The sequence below is a fragment of the Coregonus lavaretus genome, assembly GCF_964263955.1.
Source record: "Coregonus lavaretus genome assembly, chromosome: 35".
Classification (NCBI taxonomy): Eukaryota; Metazoa; Chordata; class Actinopteri; order Salmoniformes; family Salmonidae; genus Coregonus; species Coregonus lavaretus.
Window position 1 is genome coordinate 7,870,493 of NC_140022.1, and position 22,088 is coordinate 7,892,580.

General features: G+C 42.6%; 1 protein-coding gene across 1 annotated transcript; it reads right to left on the bottom strand.

Annotated features, from left to right (window-relative positions):
• Nucleotides 1-5,167: 5,167 nt before the first annotated feature.
• On the bottom strand, nucleotides 5,168-20,498 carry LOC311109863 (actin-related protein 2/3 complex subunit 2-B). The gene is made up of 10 exons (XM_084152877.1): nucleotides 20,228-20,498; nucleotides 19,180-19,214; nucleotides 18,937-19,049; nucleotides 15,635-15,680; nucleotides 14,548-14,734; nucleotides 11,864-11,957; nucleotides 11,375-11,501; nucleotides 10,916-11,016; nucleotides 8,942-9,042; nucleotides 5,168-6,179 (listed from the first exon to the last, which is right to left on the bottom strand). Exons 1-10 carry the CDS (start codon nucleotides 20,299-20,301, stop codon nucleotides 6,158-6,160), a joined length of 900 nt encoding a protein of 299 aa, XP_084009003.1. The 5' UTR covers nucleotides 20,302-20,498; the 3' UTR covers nucleotides 5,168-6,157.
• Between the last annotated feature and the right edge of the window lie 1,590 nt (nucleotides 20,499-22,088).

Consider the following 22,088-nt stretch of genomic DNA (forward strand, 5'->3'; position numbering starts at 1 on the left):
CATAAGCCAACCCTTTTTCCTGGTATTTCCTGCTGGAGACAGGGGGCTACAGGTTTGGGAATGGAGGACCTAAAGAATTGTAATATTTACAATAATTAGTGCCTACATTTATGAATTAAATTAGCTCTGTATCTAATCTGATTGAGAATTGCTGATGTATATGTGTATTTTCTTTTGAAAATCCTCCACTGAACCACACAATTCTATCTAGTGAGAGTGCACACAACCTTTAGCTTATTTTACCAGGTTAACAATAACATGGTTTTTTCAAGGGAGACCTGGCATAGAGGGCAGATCTCTCAAGTAAAAGGCAAATCCATAGCAGCTGCTATGGTATGGATACTTTTAGATCTGTGTGTATTGTTGTAAATTGTTAGATATTACTGCACTGCTGGAGCTAGGAAAACCAGCATTTTGCTACACCCGCAATAACATCTTCTAAATATGTGTATGCGGCCAATAACATTTGTTTTGATTTGATACCCCTCGACTTATTCCACATTTTGTTGTGTTACAGCCTGAATTTTCTCACCCATCTACACACAATACCCCATAATGCCAAAGTGAAAACATGTAAATAGACATTTTTGCTAATTTATTGAAAATGAAATATAGATTTACATAAGTATTCACACCCCTGAGTCAATACATGTTAGAATCACCTTTGGCAGCTATTACAGTTGTGAGTCTTTCTGGGTAAGTCTCTAAGAGCTTTCCACACCTGGATTGTGCAACATTTGTCAATGATTATGTTCAAAATTCTTCAAACTATGTCAAACTGGTTGTTAATCATTGCGAGACAATCATTTTCAGATCTTGCCATAGATTTTCAAGTAGATTTAAGTCAAAACTGTAACTCGGTCACTCAGGAACATTCACGTCTTCTTGGAAAGAACTCCAGTGTAGATTTGGCCTTGTGTTTTAGGTTATTGTCCTGCTGAAAGGTGAATCCATCTCCCAGTGTGTGGTGGAAAGCAGACTGAACCAGGTTTTCCGCTAGGATTTTGCCATTCCGTTTATTTTTCATCCTGAAAAACTCCCCAGTCCTTAACGAATAAAGCATACCCATGACATGATGCAGCCACCATTATGCTTGAAAATATGGAGAGTGGTACTCAGTAATGTGTTGTATTGGACTTGCCCCAAACATAACACTTCTTTGTATTCAGGACAAAAAGTTGATTGCTTTGCCACATTTTTTGCAGTATTCCTTTAGTGCCTTGTTGCAAACAGGATGCATGTTTTGGAATATTGTTATTCTGTACAGGCTTCCTTCTTTTCACTCTGTCAATTAGGTTAGTATTGTGGAGTAACTACAATGTTGTTGATCCATCCTCAGTTTTCTCCTATCACAGCCATTAAACTCTGTAACTGTTTTAAAGTCACCATTGATCTCATGGTGAAATCTCTGACCGGTTTCCTTCCTCTCTGGCAACTGAGTTAGGAAGGACGTCTGTATCTTTGTAGTGACTGATTGTATTGATACACCATCCAAAGCGTAATTAATAACTTCAGCATGCACAAAGGTATATTCAATGTCTGCTTTGTCTATTTTTAGCCATCTACCAATAGGTGCCCTTCTTTGCAAGGCATCGGAAAACCTCCCTGGTCTTTGTGGTTGAATCTGTGTTTGAAATTCACTGCTCGACTGAGGGACCTTAAATATAATTGTATGTGTGGGGTACAGAGATAAGATAGTCGTTCAAAAATCATGTTAAAGACTATTATTGCACACAGAGTGAGTCCATGCAATTTATTATGTGACTTGTTAAGCTCATTTTTACTCCAGAACTTATTTAGGCTTGCCATAACAAAGGGGTTGAATACTTATTGACTCAAGACATTTCAGCTTTTCATTTGTAATTAATTTGTCAAAAAATACAATGTTATTAACATGTTAAAGCTGATCTACCCCAAGAAAAAAAAAAAAAAAAAAAAGAAAAACGTGGTAGATGGATCTGATGGTATTGTGATTGTGATTATAAGACATTGATTCATTTGATCCCAATGTTATGTTGATGTGTTGCAGAGGTGGTGTCTATTCCCATTCAATTCATGCAAATATATGAATCAAGCAGGATGTGCAATTTGATTTGAACATGGCCAATATACTATACATTTCCAATTCAAATTATATGTCTTCTTCAATTATAGTCTGGTGGAACCGTCCTGATCGCGCAATAGCTCACATTCTGTTTTAAACAGAAACAGAGTGGTGAGCGTAGCAATCAGGACGGTTCCACAAGGCTACTTCAATTCCTCAACTGAAAAATATCCTACAGAACCTTTAGACTGAGATCTTCTTCCTCTTTCCTGACTCCACATCAGTCGGGCTTGAAAAGAAGGGCTTGAAAAAGGATGAGGTTGATGGAAAGGAGGTCCCCAAAAAGACAGAAGCCCCGGCGACTTAGAAAAGTCTCCCTCCAACCCAAGAGGCCCACACAAAGAAGGAAGACCCGACAACTCAAGAGAGCCTCCCTACGAAGACAGAGGAGGCCCCTATAAATGTAGCTAAGGCTGAGACACCAACAACCGAAGCAGCCACCAACTGAGGAGGATAAACCTTCTTCCTCCTCCTCCTCCGGCCGGACCTAGCTGTCTTGCCAGCCGGACATACAGTGCCTTCAGAAAGTTTTCAGACCCATTTACCTTTTCCCCAGAAATATCGAATTTACATAAGTATTCAGACCCTTTACTCAGTACTTTGCTAAAGCACCATTGGCAGTGATTACAGCATCAAGTCTTCTTGGGTATGACGCTACAAGCTTGGCACACTTATATTTGGGGAGTTTCTCCAGTTCTTCTCTGCAGATGCTCTCAAGCTCTGTCAGGTTGGATGGGGAGCGTTGCTGCACAGCTATTGTCAGATCTCTCCAGAGATGTTCGATCAGGTTCAAGTCCCAGCTCTGGCTGGGCCACTCAAAAAGACATTTTGAGACTTGTCCCGAAGCCCCTCCTGCATTTTCTTGGCTGTGTGCTTAGGGTCGTTGTCCTGTTGGAAGGTTGAACTTTCACCCCAGTCTGAGTTCCTGAGCGCTCTGGAGCAGGTTTTCATCAAGGATCTCTCTGTACTTTGCTCCATTCATCTTTGCCTCGATGCTGACTAGTCTCCCAGTCCCTGCTATTGAAAAACATCCCCACAGCATGATGCGGCCACCACCATGCTTCACCGTAGGGATGGTGCCAGGTTTCCTCCAGACGTGACGCTTGGCATTCAGGGCAATCTTGGTTTCATCAGACCAGAGAATCTTGTTTCTCATGGTCTGAGAGTCTTTAGGTGCCTTTTTGGCTAACTCCAAGCGGGCCGTCATATGCCTTTTGCTGAAGAGTGGCTGCCGTCTGGCCACTCTACCATAAAGGCCTGATTGGTAGAGTGCTGCAGAGATGTGTGTGCCTTTCCAAATCATATCCAATCAAGTGAATTTACCACAGGTGGGCTCCAATGCACCTGAGCTCAATTTCAAGTCTCATAGCAAAGGGTCTGAATATTATGTAAATAAGGTACTTAAAAATTAGTTTTTCAAAAAACTGTTTTTGCTTTGTCATTATGGGGTATTGTCTGTAGATTGCTGAGGATTTTTAGTTATTTAATCTATTTTAGAATAAGCCTGTAATGTAACAAAATGTGGAAAAAGTCAAGGGGTCTGAATACTTTCCGAAGGCACTGTAGCTATCTGGCCGGCCAGACCTAGATATCTGGCTGGCCTGCCGGACCTACCTATCTGGCCGGACCTAGCTTTCTGTCTGGCAGGACCTAGCTGTCAGGCCGGCTGGACCTAGCTATCATGTTTTCTATTCATCGTAACTAATGGTGTTGTGTACGGTGTTAAGTAGTTTTGGTGTTGTTATTCCGATGCATTCTTTCTCAGAGATGTTTATCTATAAAATAAATATGTTCAACACATTGTTCTTGACTCTGTATCATCAATGCCTTCCAGTTCTCTTTTCAAAACATGGGGCGGCAGGTAGCTTAGTGGTTAAGAGCGTTGTGCCAGTAACCGAAAGGTTGCTGGTTCTAATCCCTGAGCCGACTTGGTGAAAAATCTATCAATGTACCCTTGAGCAAGGCACTTAAGCCTAATTGCTCCTGTTAGTTGCTCTGGATAAGAGCGTCTGCTAAATGACAAAAAAATATATATACCAAAATAAAGGCATGGAACATTGTTTTTATTAGCATTGAGTTGTGCAATATTACCCTGGTAGTAAGCGTAGTGTTGGTCCTAAACCTGTTCGACTGGAAATAGTGGCAGTGTGTTTATTGTTCACTCACAGAAACATTGACACTGATTGAGTTAGTGAGGACTGGAGTTCTGAGGAATTGAATCTAGATCAAACAGCTGTTTTCACAGAGAAGCTAAAATGAAACCAAAGACAATGCAACAGTAAACATGTCGTTTCCCACGAATGACAACTATGGTTGATGACATTAGATTCTATGTAAGACGTTTGGCATGACAGTTGGCAAGAGCACAAGCAAACAGATCTACTGATGTGTTGACATATTTCTACTGTACCTACTGTAAGGCAGGCCTCTCCAAATACTCTCCTCGGTATTACTCCACTCCAACATCTATTCTCTGTCTGGAGTTCTAAGGAATTGTGAATCGGACATGGCAGGTATTGGCAGGTAGCCTAGTGCAGGACTGCTCAACCCTCTTCCTGGAGATCTACTGTCCTGTAGGTTTTCAGTCCAACCCTAATTTAGCATATCTGATTCAGCTAGTTAAGGTATTGTTGAGCATCTAATAAGTAGAATCAGGTGTGTTAAATTAGGGTTGGACTGAAAACCCACAGGACGGTAGATCTCCAGGAAGAGGGTTGGGCAGCCCTGGCCTAGAGGTTAGAGGAGCGAGCAACCGGAGGGTTGCCAGGTCGAATTCCGGGTCTGACGGGAAAAATCGTGCGGGAAGTGATCTGGCAACGGGAGGGTTGCTGGTATCAAATCCTAGATGCCGTCGCCTGCCATTGTGACCTTGAACAAGGCACTTAACCCCCACAACTGCGTCGTAGTATGGCAGCCGCTTTCTCCAACCTGTATGTGTACGTTTGTCTTTTGGAGAAGTTGGGATGTGGAAATCACATTTCCGTTGAACCTTGTGTACAATCAGCCAAATAAAGTAACGTTAATCTGAGATTAAGGTCTGTGAAACCACAACACAGAAAATAATGCTTTTTATAAGATTGGTTTATTTTTCCAATGACAATGGTACAGACAATATGGAAGCATATAGAGGAGGAAGGAGAAAGACAGAGGAGAGGAGGAGGAGTTCTGAAGTTATGGACACCACCAGGGAGGGAGGAGGAGTTCTGAAGTTATGGACACCACCAGGGATGGAGGAAGAGAGAGAGGAGGGGTTCTGAAGTTATGGACACCACCGGGGAGGGAGGGAGAGAGAGAGGAGGGGTTCTGAAGTTATGGACATCACCAGGGAGGGAAGGAGAGAGAAGGAGAGGAGGGGTTCTGAAGTTATGGACACCACCAAGGAGGGCGGGAGAGAGAGGAGAGGAGGGGTTCTGAAGTTATGGACACCACCAGGGAGGGAGGGAGAGAGGAGGGGTTCTGATGTTATGGACACCACCAGGGAGGGAGAGAGGAGGGGTTCTGATGTTATGGACACCACCAGGGAGGGAGGGAGAGAGGAGGGGTTCTGATGTTATGGACACCACCAGGGAGGGAGGGAGAGATGAGGGGTTCTGATGTTATGGACACCACCAGGGAGGGAGGGAGAGAGGAGGAATTCTGAAGTTATGGACACCACCAGGGAGGGAGGGAGAGAGGAGGGGTTCTGATGTTATGGACACCACCAGGGAGCGAGAGAGCGAGTCAGCAAGGCAAGAGAGTACCAAATGGAGTAAAAGATATCGTATCAAAACATTTCATTTTTTTATATATATATTTATATAGGACTAATAATTCTCTTTCAACTATGCAAAGCAAGGAATGCCCTTTTTATTCTTTTAAGCCTGGATTTCCCTAAGAAGAGACAACTTTATTCAAAGAGGAGCCAACTTTATTTTAAAAAGACACAGGATGGACACGCGCTGGGCGGGGCTTTAGGGGCGGGGTGGGGCCTGTGATCCTGTCCAATGTGGCGTCGATTCTTGGTGTGGCGCGATTGGGCGTGTCTAGGGGTCAGAGTGCGCGTGTGGACCAGCCTCAGCGGGAGAACGTCTTGCCCCTGAAAACAGACATAAAAAAACAGTTAGCCAATCTTGTCCCAGAGGGACCACACAGACACTTTATTGGCTACAGAGGGCTTGGCATTACTACTTCTAGGTGTTTTAGAGGAAAACCCTCTTGCCACGTGAGATCCAAGGTAAGCTCCTCGCTGGCGCTGGCTAGGTGACAAACTTGTTGAAATGTTGCAGTTGAAAGATATAGCTGAAGGCAGATAAAATGTATTATCTATGTGTGGTGTACAGATATGAGGTAGTCATTCCGAAATCATGTTAAAATACTATTATTGCGCAAGCAACTTATTATGTGAGTTGTTAAGCACATTTTTACTCCTGAACTTATTTAGGCTGGCCATAACAAAGGGGTTGAATACTTATTGACTCAAGACATTTCAGCTTTACATTTCTTATTAATTTGTTTAATAAAATGTAAAACATAATTCCACTTCGACATTATGGGGTATTGTGTGGAGGCCAGTGACAATTTTCTCTTTCGCAATTTAATCAATTTTAAAAATTCAGGCTGTAACAACAAAATATGAAAGTCAAATTTATTCCACACATCTGACTTCCCCTTTACCTCCTGCACAACCAGTAAACATTCCCCCATTTCAAATGTATTTGTCATGTCCTCTGCATCCATGTATTATGGTGTTCAGAGTTTGTTATAACCAATTTATTGATGTGATTATGCTATGCTATGCTATAGGTCAGGCCCTATTGGTCACGTGCATGCGAAGTATACATGTCACGTAGAAAGAGCAAGGGTTTAGGGAATAGAGAATGTTTTTCCTAAACAAATTAGGGATTTCGGTAACATAACTTTTCATTCAGAAATGTCTGTAATTATGTTGCAGCTTCAGCGACACGGACAGCGCTATACACACTGTTGATGTGTGGTGGTCGCTGCAGCAGGGAGGAGAGAGAGACAACGGGTCACAGTCACTTGCTGTTTTTTTTCTTTTGAACAAAGCGCAGCAAGTCTGAGCCCGGCCCGGTACAATCAAATCAATTGCGGTCGGACTCCCTCTAGTCATTTGTGTGTCTTAATTATTTAATCAAACAGTTTGATTAAAGCATCAGACAAGCTCAGTGCATATAGTTGATTTGATTAAAACACATAAGAACAGATACCACACCTTCCAACTAAATGTTGAACCGACTATGTCAACTACCGATGACCAAATCCCAGATTGTGAAACAAGACTACACCCCTGCTTGCTTCCACCCAGAGCTGAGCTCCCTGAGGAACAGTGGCGTAGAGTTCCCCCGGAGTCACAGTTAAATATTCATATTTAGACAAGGGCTCTTCTGTTTCAGACAGAGAGGGGGAGCACTGGTCGGATCCACAGATCCCACACAGCGATAGGGACCAAACTGTGTGTGTGTGTGAGAGAGAGAGGGGTGGGGGAACCTTGTTCAAATTCCACCCAAGCCTACTTCAAACAGCGTTGCTAGTGTCAAAGCAGTTATAGTAGCACACACAAGGAACAAACACAAACATACAACTGTTCAGACAAGACCGGCCTTACAAACACAGTAGCCCACAGACACAACAACATTACAGGAGGGTTCTAAGGAATATGTAGAATCTATTCTTTGATCAGCTTCTAAGGAATCTCTACAATCCATTCATTTATCAGCTGTGGTTTGGGCAACGGCTGCAACTTGGTACCAGAGATGTCGTGACAGTGCACACTTCTACCCAGGCTCTCTCTCTCCATCTGACTGTGCTGTTCACCACACAGGCGCTGGTGAGTGTGTGTATTCGGCGTTGGTATTTAACTAAGAAAGGAATGTCTAGGTGGGCGAGGGACGTGAAAACATTCACGCAGAAAAGAAATTAAGCATTACCAGGGACGATAAGATCTGGGGACATGGTGAAAGAAGTCAGTGTGCATCATTAAATGATAACTGATCTCTTTGATAAACGAAAAGAAACGGGAGATATGAGAACAGGCCGCACTCACAGTTACAGCTGTTATGAGAACAGGCCGCACTCACAGTTACAGCTGTTATGAGAACAGGCCACACTCACAGTTACAGCTGTTATGAGAACAGGCCGCACTCACAGTTACATCTGTTATGAGAACTGGCCGCACTCACAGTTACATCTGTTATGAGAACAGGCCGCACTCACAGTTACATCTGTTATGAGAACAGGCCGCACTCACAGTTACATCTGTTATGAGAACAGGCCGCACTCACAGTTACAGCTGTTATGAGAACTGGCCGCACTCACAGTTACAGCTGTTATGAGAACAGGCCACACTCACAGTTACATCTATTATGAGAACAGGCCGCACTCACAGTTACATCTTATGAGAACAGGCCACACTCACAGTTACATCTGGGTGACTTTCTCATATGAAGTGTCCTACAGGCAGTGCTGTGTGTGGACTGGTGCTAGAGGTAACGTTAGGTAACTCACATCCCAGTGAACCCAATGGCTGACAGTGGAATAAGCCAGATCTGGGTCCAAATAGTATGTTTTTTTTGTTTTTTTTAATACTTTGAGCGTTTTGATGGAGCCTTGGCTGCAGTGCCTGTCAGGTGGGACTATTCCGCTAGTTCCAGGAAAGCTCAATCAGGCACAGTCCAGGTATGGGACCATATTCTAAAAGCATCTGAGAGTAGGTGTGTTGATCTAGGATCGGATCACCCACCCCCCATACACATGTAATATTATCCATTGTAATCTAAAAGGCAAAACTGATCTTAAATCAGCACTCCAACGCTGGAGTGAGCAGCAGCAGTAACTTACGACATGGTCTTCATCTCCTTCTTCTCAGCGTCGGGTCGTGCCCTGTTCAACACCTTGAGGAAGTCAGAAGTCTTAGCCCTCATACGTGTGTGGATGTAGGCCTGGAGGGGAGGGACAGAGACACACAACCCTTAATACACACCTATTGAACCAACAGCTCACTGACACGCACACTAACTGACCGAACCAAATCACATTGTATTGGTCACATAGCAGATGTTATTGCGGGTGTAGCGAAATGCTTGTGTTCCTAGCTCCAACAGTGCAGTAGTATCTAACAATTCCCAACAATACACACAAATCTAAAAGTAAAAGAATGGAATTAAGAAATATTTAAATATTAGGACGAGCAATGTCAGAGTGGCATTGACTAGAATACAGTAGAATACAGTATATACATATGAAATGAGTAAAACACTATGTAAACATTATTAAAGTGACTAGTGTTCCATTACTAAAGTGACTAGTGTTCCATTATTAAAGTGACAATGACACCCTACACCCAGCGTCACATAACAGTTCCCCAAACAAGAGAATAGAATATAGTCAGCAATGCATCAGCCACATGGCTGAAACTGTGCCTAGGCAGACACCCATCCGCAGATTCCGCACAAAAACATCCTGTTGTCATCATCTTGTGTGGTGCGGCCTGTAGTCAATACGATGTGACAGACACACAGATCCTTTAGAATACAGGATCACTGGCTCACTTCACAAACGGTGCATAAAAACAAACATCTTTGCTGAAGTCCTTGATTCTGGGGCAGTCAACCTTTTGTAACCTTATATAACCAAAATGAGTGACCTCAACGCATACCAGGCAGGAATCTGACCACACGCACGTAACCTTTTACGATGGAAACCCCATCAGAAACCTTCATGATCACTGAGACTGCAGGGTTTTACCACGCTAGTGCCGGTATAGTAGGGCCCTAGTTAGGGGAGTAGTTAGTGCCGGTATAGTAGGGCCCTAGTTAGGGGAGTAGTTAGTGCAGGTAAAATAGGGCCCTAGTTAGGGGAGTAGTTAGTGCAGGTATAGTAGGGCGCTAGTTAGGGGAGTAGTTAGTGCAGGTAAAATAGGGCCCTAGTTAGGGGAGTAATTAGTGCCGGTAAAATAGGGCCCTAGTTAGGGGAGTAGTTACTGCAGGTAAAGTAGGGCCCTATTTAGGGGAGTAGTTAGTGCAGGTAAAGTAGGGCCCTAGTTAGGGGAGTAGTTAGTGCCGGTATAGTAGGGCCCTAGTTAGGGGAGTAGTTACTGCAGGTAAAGTAAGGCCCTAGTTAGGGGAGTAGTTAGTGCAGGTAAAGTAGGGCCCTATTTAGGGGAGTAGTTACTGCAGGTAAAGTAGGGCCCTATTTAGGGGAGTAGTTAGTGCAGGTAAAGTAGGGCCCTAGTTAGGGGAGTAGTTAGTGCCGGTATAGTAGGGCCCTAGTTAGGGGAGTAGTTACTGCAGGTAAAGTAGGGCCCTAGTTAGGGGAGTAGTTAGTGCAGGTAAAGTAGGGCCCTAGTTAGGGGAGTAGTTAGTGCAGGTAAAGTAGGACCCTAGTTAGGGGAGTAGTTAGTGCAGGTAAAATAGGGCCCTAGTTGGTGCAGGTAAAGTAGTTAGTGCCGTATAGTAAGGCCCTAGTTAGTGCAGGTAAAGTAGTTAGTGCTCACCTTGGGGCGTTTTACTGGATACAGATTACATTTATATTCAAGGGAGACTCTCCACTGACCATTCTTTTTAGTCCAGGACTAGGCTTAATCTGCGTCCAGAATCTGTCCCTTTACATGGTAGTGCAGGTATGGTAGGGCCCTAGTTAGGGGAGTAGTTACTGCAGGTAAAGTAGGGCCCTAGTTAGGGGAGTAGTTAGTGCAGGTAAAGTAGGGCCCTAGTTAGGGGAGTAGTTAGTGCAGGTATGGTAGGGCCCTAGTTAGGGCAGTACAGAAGTTGGGACTAATATGGTCCTAGTTAGTATACTAGTTAGGGAAGTCACCTTGGAGCACTTTATGTGGTAGTGCAGGTAGTCCCTGAAGGTGTGGATGAGGTTGATGGTGTTGTCTCTGGCGTTGGCATTGGTGTGACGTGGGAACAGGACTGACAGGACAGGAGAAAGATCACACATTAACACAAAGACATTGGAATTAGGCTTATGACTGACCTGATATTCAAGCAAATATGTTCATCCACTGACTACTTTCTATCATGTCACTAGACAGAGCCGGTTATCTGCATGTCTAGTATAAGTAAACTGTTGTTTTTTACGGTCACACAATTCAGCTCTAAGTACTATCTTGTACAGTACACCCTTGTAATTCCCAGGTAGGACCGAAATCCGGTTTGGAAGATTCCAGGAATTAGAAGGGCATAAGCAGGAAATCTAGAATCCTCCAACCTGGATTTCTGGAAAACCTGGGAATTTGGGGAAAGTAACTGGAATTTGGTTGGTACAGACCGAAGGTGATGTATCCGATGTTGTCTCCGACGGCAGCGTCAGTGTCCTTCAGCTCCAGGGGCGGCTCCCGGTGGCTGAACAGAACCTGGGGGGCTGTGTGACTGGCTCGCCGACCCTCCTTAAACTCCTACACACAGAGAGCGAGACACAAAACACACACATCCACGCACATCCATCCACACACACATCCATCCACACATGACAATTACCTAATAGTGTAGAGAGCAAATAAGATATTTCATAAAGCATTTAGACAGACACAGAGAGGGGATGGGGTTTCTTCATCACTGTCGTGAACTACCTTCGGTCAACAGTGCAAACAGATACTTTGGTACCCTTTCCCCTTTTCACAACCATATGGACAACTACATACTGTATTGTAATTACATCATTTTGTACCGTACATTGTGTTGCCAAGCTCGTTTTAATAATGTGTGAGGCGGTTCCTGTTAAGGGTCATGAAAACCTGAGAGAGAAATATTGTTTTACCTGCATGAACACTTTCCCAAGGATGACGTCATCGTCGTCTTTGAACACTGTGCTGAACACCACCGTCACTCTGTCCTTCTTGGCCTCCAGATACCTGAGGAGAAACACAGAAACATGTCAACAACCGGTAGTCACCTCGTTGACATGGAATACTGGCATAAAAAAATATGTTTTTCTTGTATATATATATATATATATATATATATATATATATATATATATATATATATATATATATATATATATATATATATATATATATATAAAAAGTTATATATATACAGTGAGGGAAAAAAGTATTTGATCCCCTGCTGATTTTGTACGTTTGCCCACTGACAAAGACATGATCAGTCTATAATTTTAATGGTAGGTTTATTTGAACAGTGAGAGACAGAATAACAACAAAAAAATCCAGAAAAACACGTCAAAAATGTTATAAATTGATTTGCATTTTAATGAGGGAAATAAGTATTTGACCCCTCTGCAAAACATGACTTAGTACTTGGTGGCAAAACCCTTGTTGGCAATCACAGAGGTCAGATGTTTGTTGTAGTTGGCCACCAGGTTTGCACACATCTCAGGAGGGATTTTGTCCCACTCGTCTTTGCAGATCTTCTCCAAGTCATTAAGGTTTTGAGGCTGACGTTTGGCAACTCGAACCTTCAGCTCCCTCCACAGATTTTCTATGGTATTAAGGTCTGGAGACTGGCTAGGCCACTCCAGGACCTTAATGTGCTTCTTCTTGAGCCACTCCTTTGTTGCCTTGGCCGTGTGTTTTGGGTCATTGTCATGCTGGAATACCCATCCACGACCCATTTTCTATGCCCTGGCTGAGGGAAGGAGGTTCTCACCCAAGATTTGACGGTACATGGCCCCGTCCATCGCCCCTTTGATGCAGTGAAGTTGTCCTGTCCCCTTAGCAGAAACCCCCCCCCCAAAGCATAATGTTTCCACCTCCATGTTTGACGATGGGGATGGTGTTCTTGGGGTCATAGGCAGCATTCCTCCTCCTCCAAACACGGCGAGTTGAGTTGATGCCAAAGACTTTGATTTTGGTCTCATCTGACCACAACACTTTCACCCAGTTCTCCTCTGAATCATTCAGATGTTCATTGGCAAACTTCAGACGGGCCTGTATATGTGCTTTCTTGAGCAGGAGGACCTTGCGGGCGCTGCAGGATTTCAGTCCTTCACGGCGTAGTGTGTTACCAATTATTTTCTTGGTGACTATGGTCCCAGCTGCCTTGAGATCATTGACAAGATCCTCCCGTGTAGTTCTGGGCTAATTCTTCACCATTCTCATGATCATTGCAACTCCACGAGGTGAGATCTTGCATGGAGCCCCAGGCCGAGGGAGATTGACAGTTCTTCCATTTGCGAATAATCACACCAACTGTTGTCACCTTCTCACCAAGCTGCTTGGCGATGGTCTTGTAGCCCATTCCAGCCTTGTGTAGGTCTACAATCTTGTCCCTGACATCCTTGGAGAGCTCTTTGGTCTTCGCCATGGTGGAGAGTTTGGAATCTGATTGATTGATTGCTTCTGTGGACAGGTGTCTTTTATACAGGTAACAAGCTGAGATTAGGAGCACTCCCTTTAAGAGTGTGCTACTAATCTCAGTTTCTTACCTGTATAAAAAGACACCTGGGAGCCAGAAATCTTTCTGATTGAGAGGGGGTCAAATACTTATTTCCCCCATTAAAATGCAAATCAATTTATAACATTTTTGACATGCGTTTATCTGGATTTTTTTGTTGTTATTCTGTCTCTCACTGTTCAAATAAACCTACCATTAAAATTATAGACTGATAATTTATTTGTCAGTGGGCAAACGTAGAAAATCAGCAGGGGAACAAATACTTTTTTCCCCTCACTGTATATATATATTATATATTATATATATATATATATATATAGCGCCTTTGTGCTGTTTCATTGTAACCAAATGTATTCTCTATGCAAATCCCGGACGGTTTTTTAAACCCTCTAGAGTCGATTAACGCTAATTAAGACAATGTCGGCCTTCCGCATCTGCGCTGGAAAGTGGCAGAGCTACAGTGGTGTTTGTCAGACCAGGAGACATCCTGAAAATCGTTCTTCTCACAAAAACGTCTGTAGCGTCTGAACGGTTTGGCCTAGAAAACGAAAGGGGAGAGTCTCACGAACACGATGGTGTTCTGCGTTTTGTTCTACGACCCACACAAGTGACACAGGAATCGTCTGAATGTAACCCGGTAATGGCAACAACAAAAAAATATGGAAGTAGTTTTGTGCCTGCCAAAAAACAAAAACAAATGTGTGTGTCATTATATATATATATCCTGCGCTTTCTTATATATAGGACACTTCAAAACCTTATTCCTTATTATTTATTTTTGGACTATTTTGCCATTTATGAATGTGTTATTCAATGTGTTTCTATGGGCTATAGCAGTAAAGGCCAAATTCAATATTTTAACAAGTAATTGTTTTGATACCTACAGGGTTCCTAATAATTCAAAATCAAATAGCTAAATGATATATGGTATGACCATCTTTAAAAAATGCCATATGTTTTAGTAGAACCGCTCCCCCCAACCACCCAAAGGCTAAGACTTTTAGTGGTTAACAACAAATAGCATCCTTGTTTTTGTCTATGGTTACTTCTATACATTTTCTTCCAGGCAGTGCAGCGGCCACCTACATGGACTCATCGTCTCTGTAGTGGACCACAGCCCTCTTCTCTCCCTCCTTGCCCTCCTCCTGGAACTTGAAGTACTTCTCGAACACCGAGGCGAAGCAGTTCCTCTTCAGCATGCCCGCCTGGTGGATCACCTCCTCCTTGTTGGCCGGGACCGCATCCAGGTCAAAGAGCAGGGACACGTTGTAGCCTAGGAGACGGCCAATCACAGACAAGATCAGTTATTGTTCGATATAATTATTATCGCTAGAATAATTATTTGTAAGAGGTTTACAAACTATGACATGTGTCAAACGTGTGTCAATCTCTGAGGGGAATGGGGGTCAAAACCGGCCTATAGCAAATGACAATAAATATTAATACAATTCTGCATTGACTTTGCAACAAAGCAAAAAAACGAACGACGTGTTGGCCTAAATGCAAAGCGTTAGACCTGGTGCCAACCAAACACAGTGTATCACCCAGTAAACACCATCTATAGTTCCAATCATGGAGGAGGATCTGGGTGCATCGTGTTATTTTAATTGAATGTGTCTACACTTCATGTTGTACCTATAACGCAACAAAATGTGAAAATTGTGCAAGGCGAGTAAATAGGGCTATAGTCACAACAGGCACTGCGTTGGACCTCCGTAAGTGATAGCACTTCATATAGCCTATATGACGCGCTGTATGACACGCTGTATGACACGCTGTATGATGCGCTGTATGACGCGCTGTATGATGCGCTGTCGATCATTCTCTGAGTAGTTGGAGTCATTAACATTGTGACCGGGGTAACTTACATAGGGAGAGTGGACCGTAGTTACATTCTACTTAACTTACACAGGGAGAGTGGACCGTAGTTACATTCTACTTAACTTACACAGGGAGAGTGGACCGTAGTTACATAGTACTTAACTTACATAGGGAGAGTGGACTGTAGTTACATACTACTTAACTTACATAGGGAGAGTGGACCGTAGTTACATAGTACTTAACTTGCATAGGGAGAGTGGACTGTAGTTTCATACTACTTAACTTACATAGGGAGAGTGGACTGTAGTTACATACTACTTAACTTACATAGGGAGTGGACCGTAGTACTTACATGCCTCGGGTGAAACCAGGAAGTTCCCATAGACCCGCTTCAGCAGCTGAAAGGAGGGAGTGATTTGGTGTGTTATTAGTGACAGTAACAGAGTCAGACACCAGCTATGCAACATCAGAGAGCTGGAGTAGACGGGTAGGGGTGGATGTCTCAGTGTAGATAATGGTAACGGGAGAACATAGGCATTCCCCTAAAAAAAAAGGTTACCTGTCAATGTGGAATCATGTCCTGAACAAACATGGAGATAATATGCAAATCCAGCTTACACATGTCAAAACAGAGGATAGGACATAACTTTTATTATAAGAAGCTGCACTGCAATTCAGTTCCCTTTACAGTAAAACTGCAAGAGTGCACCATTGTGACGCATGTATTTATGTATTGTGTAAATCTATTACGGAACATGTAAAGTGGAACATGTCTACGCGAAATGTGTTTTGTTGTGGGTTAGTGAAGAAAGGTGACAAGGTGTACCAAATGTACATTGAGTGACTGAAAAGGACAACACTAGATTAGTTGAACATGTTCTCACAAGGCCATTTTGTTTTTGCAGTAGTTAAACTAGCTTTCTATACCATTACAATGAAGAAGGCAATGAAGGCAGACATTCATTTTCTATGGTCAGGTGACAGGACTGGGAGATGATCTGGTTCTTTAAAAACACACCACTGTGCAGCAAGTGATATAGGTATTCCTTTCCACAGCTCTTTTCCTCCATGATCTTAAAGTGCTGGACAGGTAAAAACAATACTGTTGAAACCTATCCAGTCCTTTGATCCAGTAGTGCTCGCAGACAGTAGTGCTCGCAGACAGTAAGAACACAAGAACTGGTAGACTACTAGAAGGCAGTCATGGTGTTCATTAGGCAACGTTTTGCTGTCTCAGTCAGCACTTCCTCCCTAAAGGGTGAGTCAGAAAGCACTTCCTGTTTCTATAAGAAACCACTGCTGCTTTCTTCCATACAAGGTGAGGATGTAAAAAGCCCCGACATCCTGCTTTACAGACATTTCTCCTTTTTCACATAAAATAAATACATCTACTCTGACACACATTTTAAACTACAACTATGATGAGTGCCATGGGTTACCTTTCAAGCATTCATTTTTTACATTACATTTGTCATTTAGCAGATGCTCTTATCCAGAGCAACTTACAGTAGTGAGCGCATACATTTTCATACTTGTAAAAATGATATACACTACCGTTCAAAAGTTTGGGGTCACTTAGAAATGTCCTTGTTTTCGAAAGAAAAGCATTTTTTTGTCCATTAAAATAACATCAAATTGATCAGAAATACAGTGTAGACATTGTTAATGTTGTAAATGGCTATTGTAGCTGGAAACAGCAGATGTTTTATGGAATATCTACATAGGTGTACAGAAGCCCATTATCAGCAACCATCAGTCCTGTGTTCCAATGGCACGTTGTGTTTGCTAATCCCAAATTATCATTTTAAAAATACTAATTGATCATTAGAAAACCCTTTTGCAATTATGTTAGCACAGCTAAAAACTGTTGTGCTGATTAAAGAAGCAATAAAACTGGCCTTCTTGAGACTAGTTGAGTATCTGGAGCATTGTGGGTTCGATTACAGGCTCAAAATGGCCAGAAACAAAGGACTTTCTTCTGAAACTCGTCAGTCTTTTGTTGTTCTGAGAAATGAAGGCTATTCCATGCGAGAAATTGCCAAGAAACTGAAGATCTCATACAACACTGTACTACTCCCTTCACAGAACAGCGCAAACTGGCTCTAACCAGAATAGAAAGAGGAGTGGGAGGCCCCGGTGCACAACTGAGCAAGAGGACAAACACATTAGTGTCTAGTTTGAGAAACAGATGCCTCACAGGTCCTCAACTGGCAGCTTTATTAAATAGTACCCGAAAAAACAAGTCTCAACGTCAACAGTGAAGAGGCGACTCCGGGATGCTGACCTTCTAGGCAGAGTTGCAAAGAAAAAGCCATATCTCAGACTGCCCATCTTAATCTTTTATTTTTATTGGCCAGTCTGAGATTTGGCTTTTTCTTTGCAACTCTGCCTAGAAGGTCAGCATCCCGTGTATGATCTGTGTAGTAATATTATTAGTATCTCAGAGCCATTTGCATTGCTAGTTATAGCCTAATGTTAGCTAGCTAACATCGAACCTGGTTGGTTAGCTACCTGCAGATTCATGGAGGGTAGTAACGTTATGAGTTGTGATTATGGTTAATTGTTTAGCTAGTTAGCTACATGTCTAAACAAAAGACTCCACTATGCAAGTAACTATTTCAATAGAATGTTTATGATGTCACTGCGACAACTGTCGACAGACGTAGCTGGTAAATTCGCTCCGGCCTATCTACTCCGATTTCAGAGCACTCTCATCTGAGTGTGCCAGAGCGCAGAATAACTGATGAATTTAAGAACACTCAACACCCGTTGAATATGGCCGGTGTCAGTAAACGTTGGCAAAAAAGCGTTATTAAATTGTTGCCAGCAGCACAGTTAGTCACCAACTCTCTAGATAACATAAAAACAGCCTAACCAGCTCTGCTACGGTGAGTAGAATGGTCAGAGTGAGCTGTTCTCTCATTTGTGTCTGGAAGTAGCTAGCTAGCTAGTCAACGTTAGCCAGTTAGCTTGGGTGCTTGACTGCTGTTGTTAGGTCAGAACGCTCGGCTCAACCCTACTTTTCAGCCAGAGCGTCCAGTGTGCGCTCTGAACGCTCCGAGAGCGAAACACTCTGAATTTACAAACGGCCAATCTGACAACGCTCTGAGTTTACGAAAGCCCAGAGCACACTCTGGCACTCCAGATTAAATTTACGAACACACCCGTAGTATAAAACAGCCTTTAGTCTTGAAATCTTTGGTTGTTTAGTACATAGCCTCACATGTGAATCCTTAATGAGATAGGTGGGGCTAATACCTCAAAGGGTGCGAATGATGCTGAATGGGTGTAGACAAAGAAGAGCTCTCCAGTAGGTACCAAAACATTCAAGGGCCATTTTCTCAAAGGTGAGGTTACAAGTTTATCAACTTTCAAAGCAGAATTACTTTCCCCATTGTTCCTCAACTGTAGTGTATGATATACCATTTTCTAGCTCAGTCTCTACTTTTATCCAATGTAAAAAACACAATTTGAAATGTTGCTACATAAGACCGAATCGAGCAAGTCAGTCACATATGCTGGTCCCCCGTGGGAATCGAACCCATAACACTGTCGTTGCAAGCGCCATGCTCTACCAACTGAGCTACACGGGACATCTCTGTAGATTGAATGAAGACCAAGGGAGGTACAGATGCTGGTGTGTGTGTATGTCACCTCATCAGCTCCGTGCTCCTGCAGCTCCTTGTAGAACTTGAGGGAGATGCTGACCATCAGCTTGGTCTTGTCCCCATCGGGGTTGGAGATGTGGTAGAGGACACCATCGAAATCTACAGTTCAGAGAAAAGCCATCAGTTACAAACAAGCATCCACATGGACAACTCACTCCTGGAAATAGCATAATATTGTCATAACTGCATGGTACTGCATGGAAATATGAACCACTAGTCCTTAACTCACCTGCAAATGTCACCTCCACTGCCTCTGGTTTAGTCCTGCAAATTGAGGATTATATGTCAAATATGTACGAAACTGAATGCATGATAATATAACAAATTCGGTCATGTTTTGTTGAGTAGGCTTAACTATAGACAACGCTTAATTTGCTGCCAGTATAATAATATTCTGCAGCAGTTACCATTTTGGCTTATTCTTGTAAAACCATTTTGGTTTTCGTGCAACTTGCAAATGTATTTCAAGAAACCACTCCTTGGGGTTTAGAAGTTGTCTATAAATGCATTCGCTGCAGTGACTCGACCCAGAGAGTTGCACTGACATGACCCAGCTTGGGGATGCTGGAATGCTGGAATGCGGAAGAGGCCAACAAGGCGATGGCTAATAGAATGTTAGCTAGCTAGTCGGACTATCCTGAATTCATTTCTATAATTTCCTGCAATTTAACGACTCTAGCTAATACAATGTTAACCAATAACGACACGTTCTCTTTCTCAATTCAAAGCGAGGAGATGAAAGCAAACTAGTTAATTAGCTACCATGAACTAGAAAAGCAGGTTCCCTTTTATTGCGGTGATTAGCATAGCAGCCAGTGTGATAAGGTAGATAGCTAGCTAGCTAACAACATGGCTGGACATGTTTCATGTTTTATGTGAAAGCCACCATCATAAATGAAAAATTGGCAGTTCATTGGGACAATAAATGAGGGGATGCCGACAAGCACACGTAAACTACAGTTAGCTTAGCTTTCCACCCCTTTTGGGGGCTAGACAGCTTTCAGACAGTCTAGCTAGCCATAGCTAAAGACAGTGACAGACACACCCCATAATTCCGGCAAAGCGATGTCTTTGAGGAGAGTGCCACTTTATTCAGTTAAACCAGAATATGACTGTACGTGTCAAATCTATAGTCACTGTTCTGTCAATTCCACCAGCCGCACATTTTCCATCCATCTTTCATTGTCGAGCAAATAATACTGGCCAGACATTAAGATAAGGCTACTGTTAGCTATTCGGTAGCTAGCTAACGTTAGCCTGGAACATTGATTTCTCACCCATTGGATGCGCCGTCAAATTTCAACGTCAGCGTCTCTTCTATAATCCGGTTGTTGATTTCTAGCAGAATCATTGCAGCGGACACTGGTATGGACTGGGGAATACGTTTAAATCGAAATATAAAATTTGTTTTAGCTTCTTTGTGTCTAATTCTGCAAAATGTTCTTCCCTGACAGACCACTTCCGTCTGTCGGCTCTTCCGCTTATTTCATTCAGCACCCCAAAGCAAGGCTGCTCACAGCACTGCCTGTAAGATTGTTCTTCTTCTTCGATGAGGTTTAATGGTGGTTGGCATCCAATAAATGTTGCCTTACCGCCACCTACTATACTGGAGTATAACTCCCTTATACTTTGCTTTAAAAAAAAAAAAAAAAAAAAAAAAAATACAACAAATACCCTACCATCTAACACTAGACTCACAAAAAACAACAATAAAAAAACAATAATAATAATAATAATAATAATAACTACCATAATCCACTATTTAAATCTATTTACTCCTACTTCAGGTCAACAGCCTGAAACGATGGGACACCACCACTTAACACACCCTGAAAATCTTCTGATGTCAAGTCTTTCACACCCAAATACCTTTCTGCAGCTGCCACCACAACCTCTATTTTCTGCAACTTACATTGCATCCCTGCAGTACAGTTGATAACCACTGCTATAAATGCCAAAAATCCAATCTTACTGAAACATACACTACTGTTCAAAAGTTTGGGGTCACTTAGAAATGTCCTTGTTTTCGAAAGAAAAGCAATTTTTTTGTCCATTAAAATAACATCAAATTGATCAGAAATACAGTGTAGACATTGTTAATGTTGTAAATGCCTATTGTAGATGGAAACGGCTGATTTTTAATGGCATATCTACATAGGCGTACATTATCAGCAACCATCAGTCCTGTGTTCCAATGGTACGTTGTGTTTGCTAATCCAAGTTCATCATTTTAAAAGGCTAATTGAGCATTAAAAACCCTTTTGAAATTATGTTAGCACAGCTGAAAACTGTTGTGCTGATTAAAGAAGCAATAAAACTGGCCTTCTTGAGACTAGTTGAGTATCAGGAGCAGCAGCAATTGTGGGTTCGATTACATTCTCAAAATGGCCAGAAACAAAGGACTTTCTTCTGAAACTCGTCAGTCTATTGTTGTTCTGAGAAATGAATGCTATTCCATGTGAGAAATTGCCAAGAAACTGAAGATCTCGTACAACGCTGTGTACTACTCCCTTCACAGAACAACACAAACTTGCTCTAACCAGAATAGAAAGAAGAGTGGGAGGCCGCGGTGCACAACTGAGCAAGAGGACAAATACATTAGAGTGTCTAGTTTGAGAAACAGACGCCTCACAAGTACTCAACTGGCAGCTACATTAAATAGTACCCGCAAAACACCAGTCTCAACGTCAACAGTGAAGACGCGACTCTGGGGTGCTGACCTTCTAGGCAGAGTTGCAAAGAAAAAGCCATATCTCAGATTGGCCAATAAAAAGAAAAGATTAAGATGGGCAAAATAACACAGACACTGGACAGAGGAAGATTGGAAAAAAAGTGTTATGGACAGACAAATCCAAGTTTGAGGTGTTCGGATCACAAAGTAGAACATTTGTGAGACGCAGACCAAATGAAAAGATGCTGAAGGAGTGCTTGATGCCATCTGTCAAGCATGGTGGAGGCAATGTGATGCTTTGGTGGTGGTAAAGTGGGATATTTGTACAGGTTAAAAGGGATCTTGAAGAAGGAAGGCTATCATTCCATTTTGCAATGCCATGCCATACCCTGTGGACGGCGCTTGATTGGCGCCAATTTCCTCCTACAACAGGACAATGATCCAAAGCACAGCTCCAATCTATGCAA

Bases quoted from the DNA above. Each gene is read 5' to 3' on its own strand.
- LOC311109863 (XM_084152877.1), bottom strand. From the start codon at position 20,301: ATGATTCTGCTAGAAATCAACAACCGGATTATAGAAGAGACGCTGACG. The intron at 11,502-11,863 runs GTAAAACAATAT...CTCTGTGTGTAG, and splicing joins TTGGGAAAGTGTTCATGCAG to GAGTTTAAGGAGGGTCGGCG. The intron at 11,017-11,374 runs GTCTGTACCAAC...CTGTCCTGTCAG, and splicing joins CATCGGATACATCACCTTCG to TCCTGTTCCCACGTCACACC.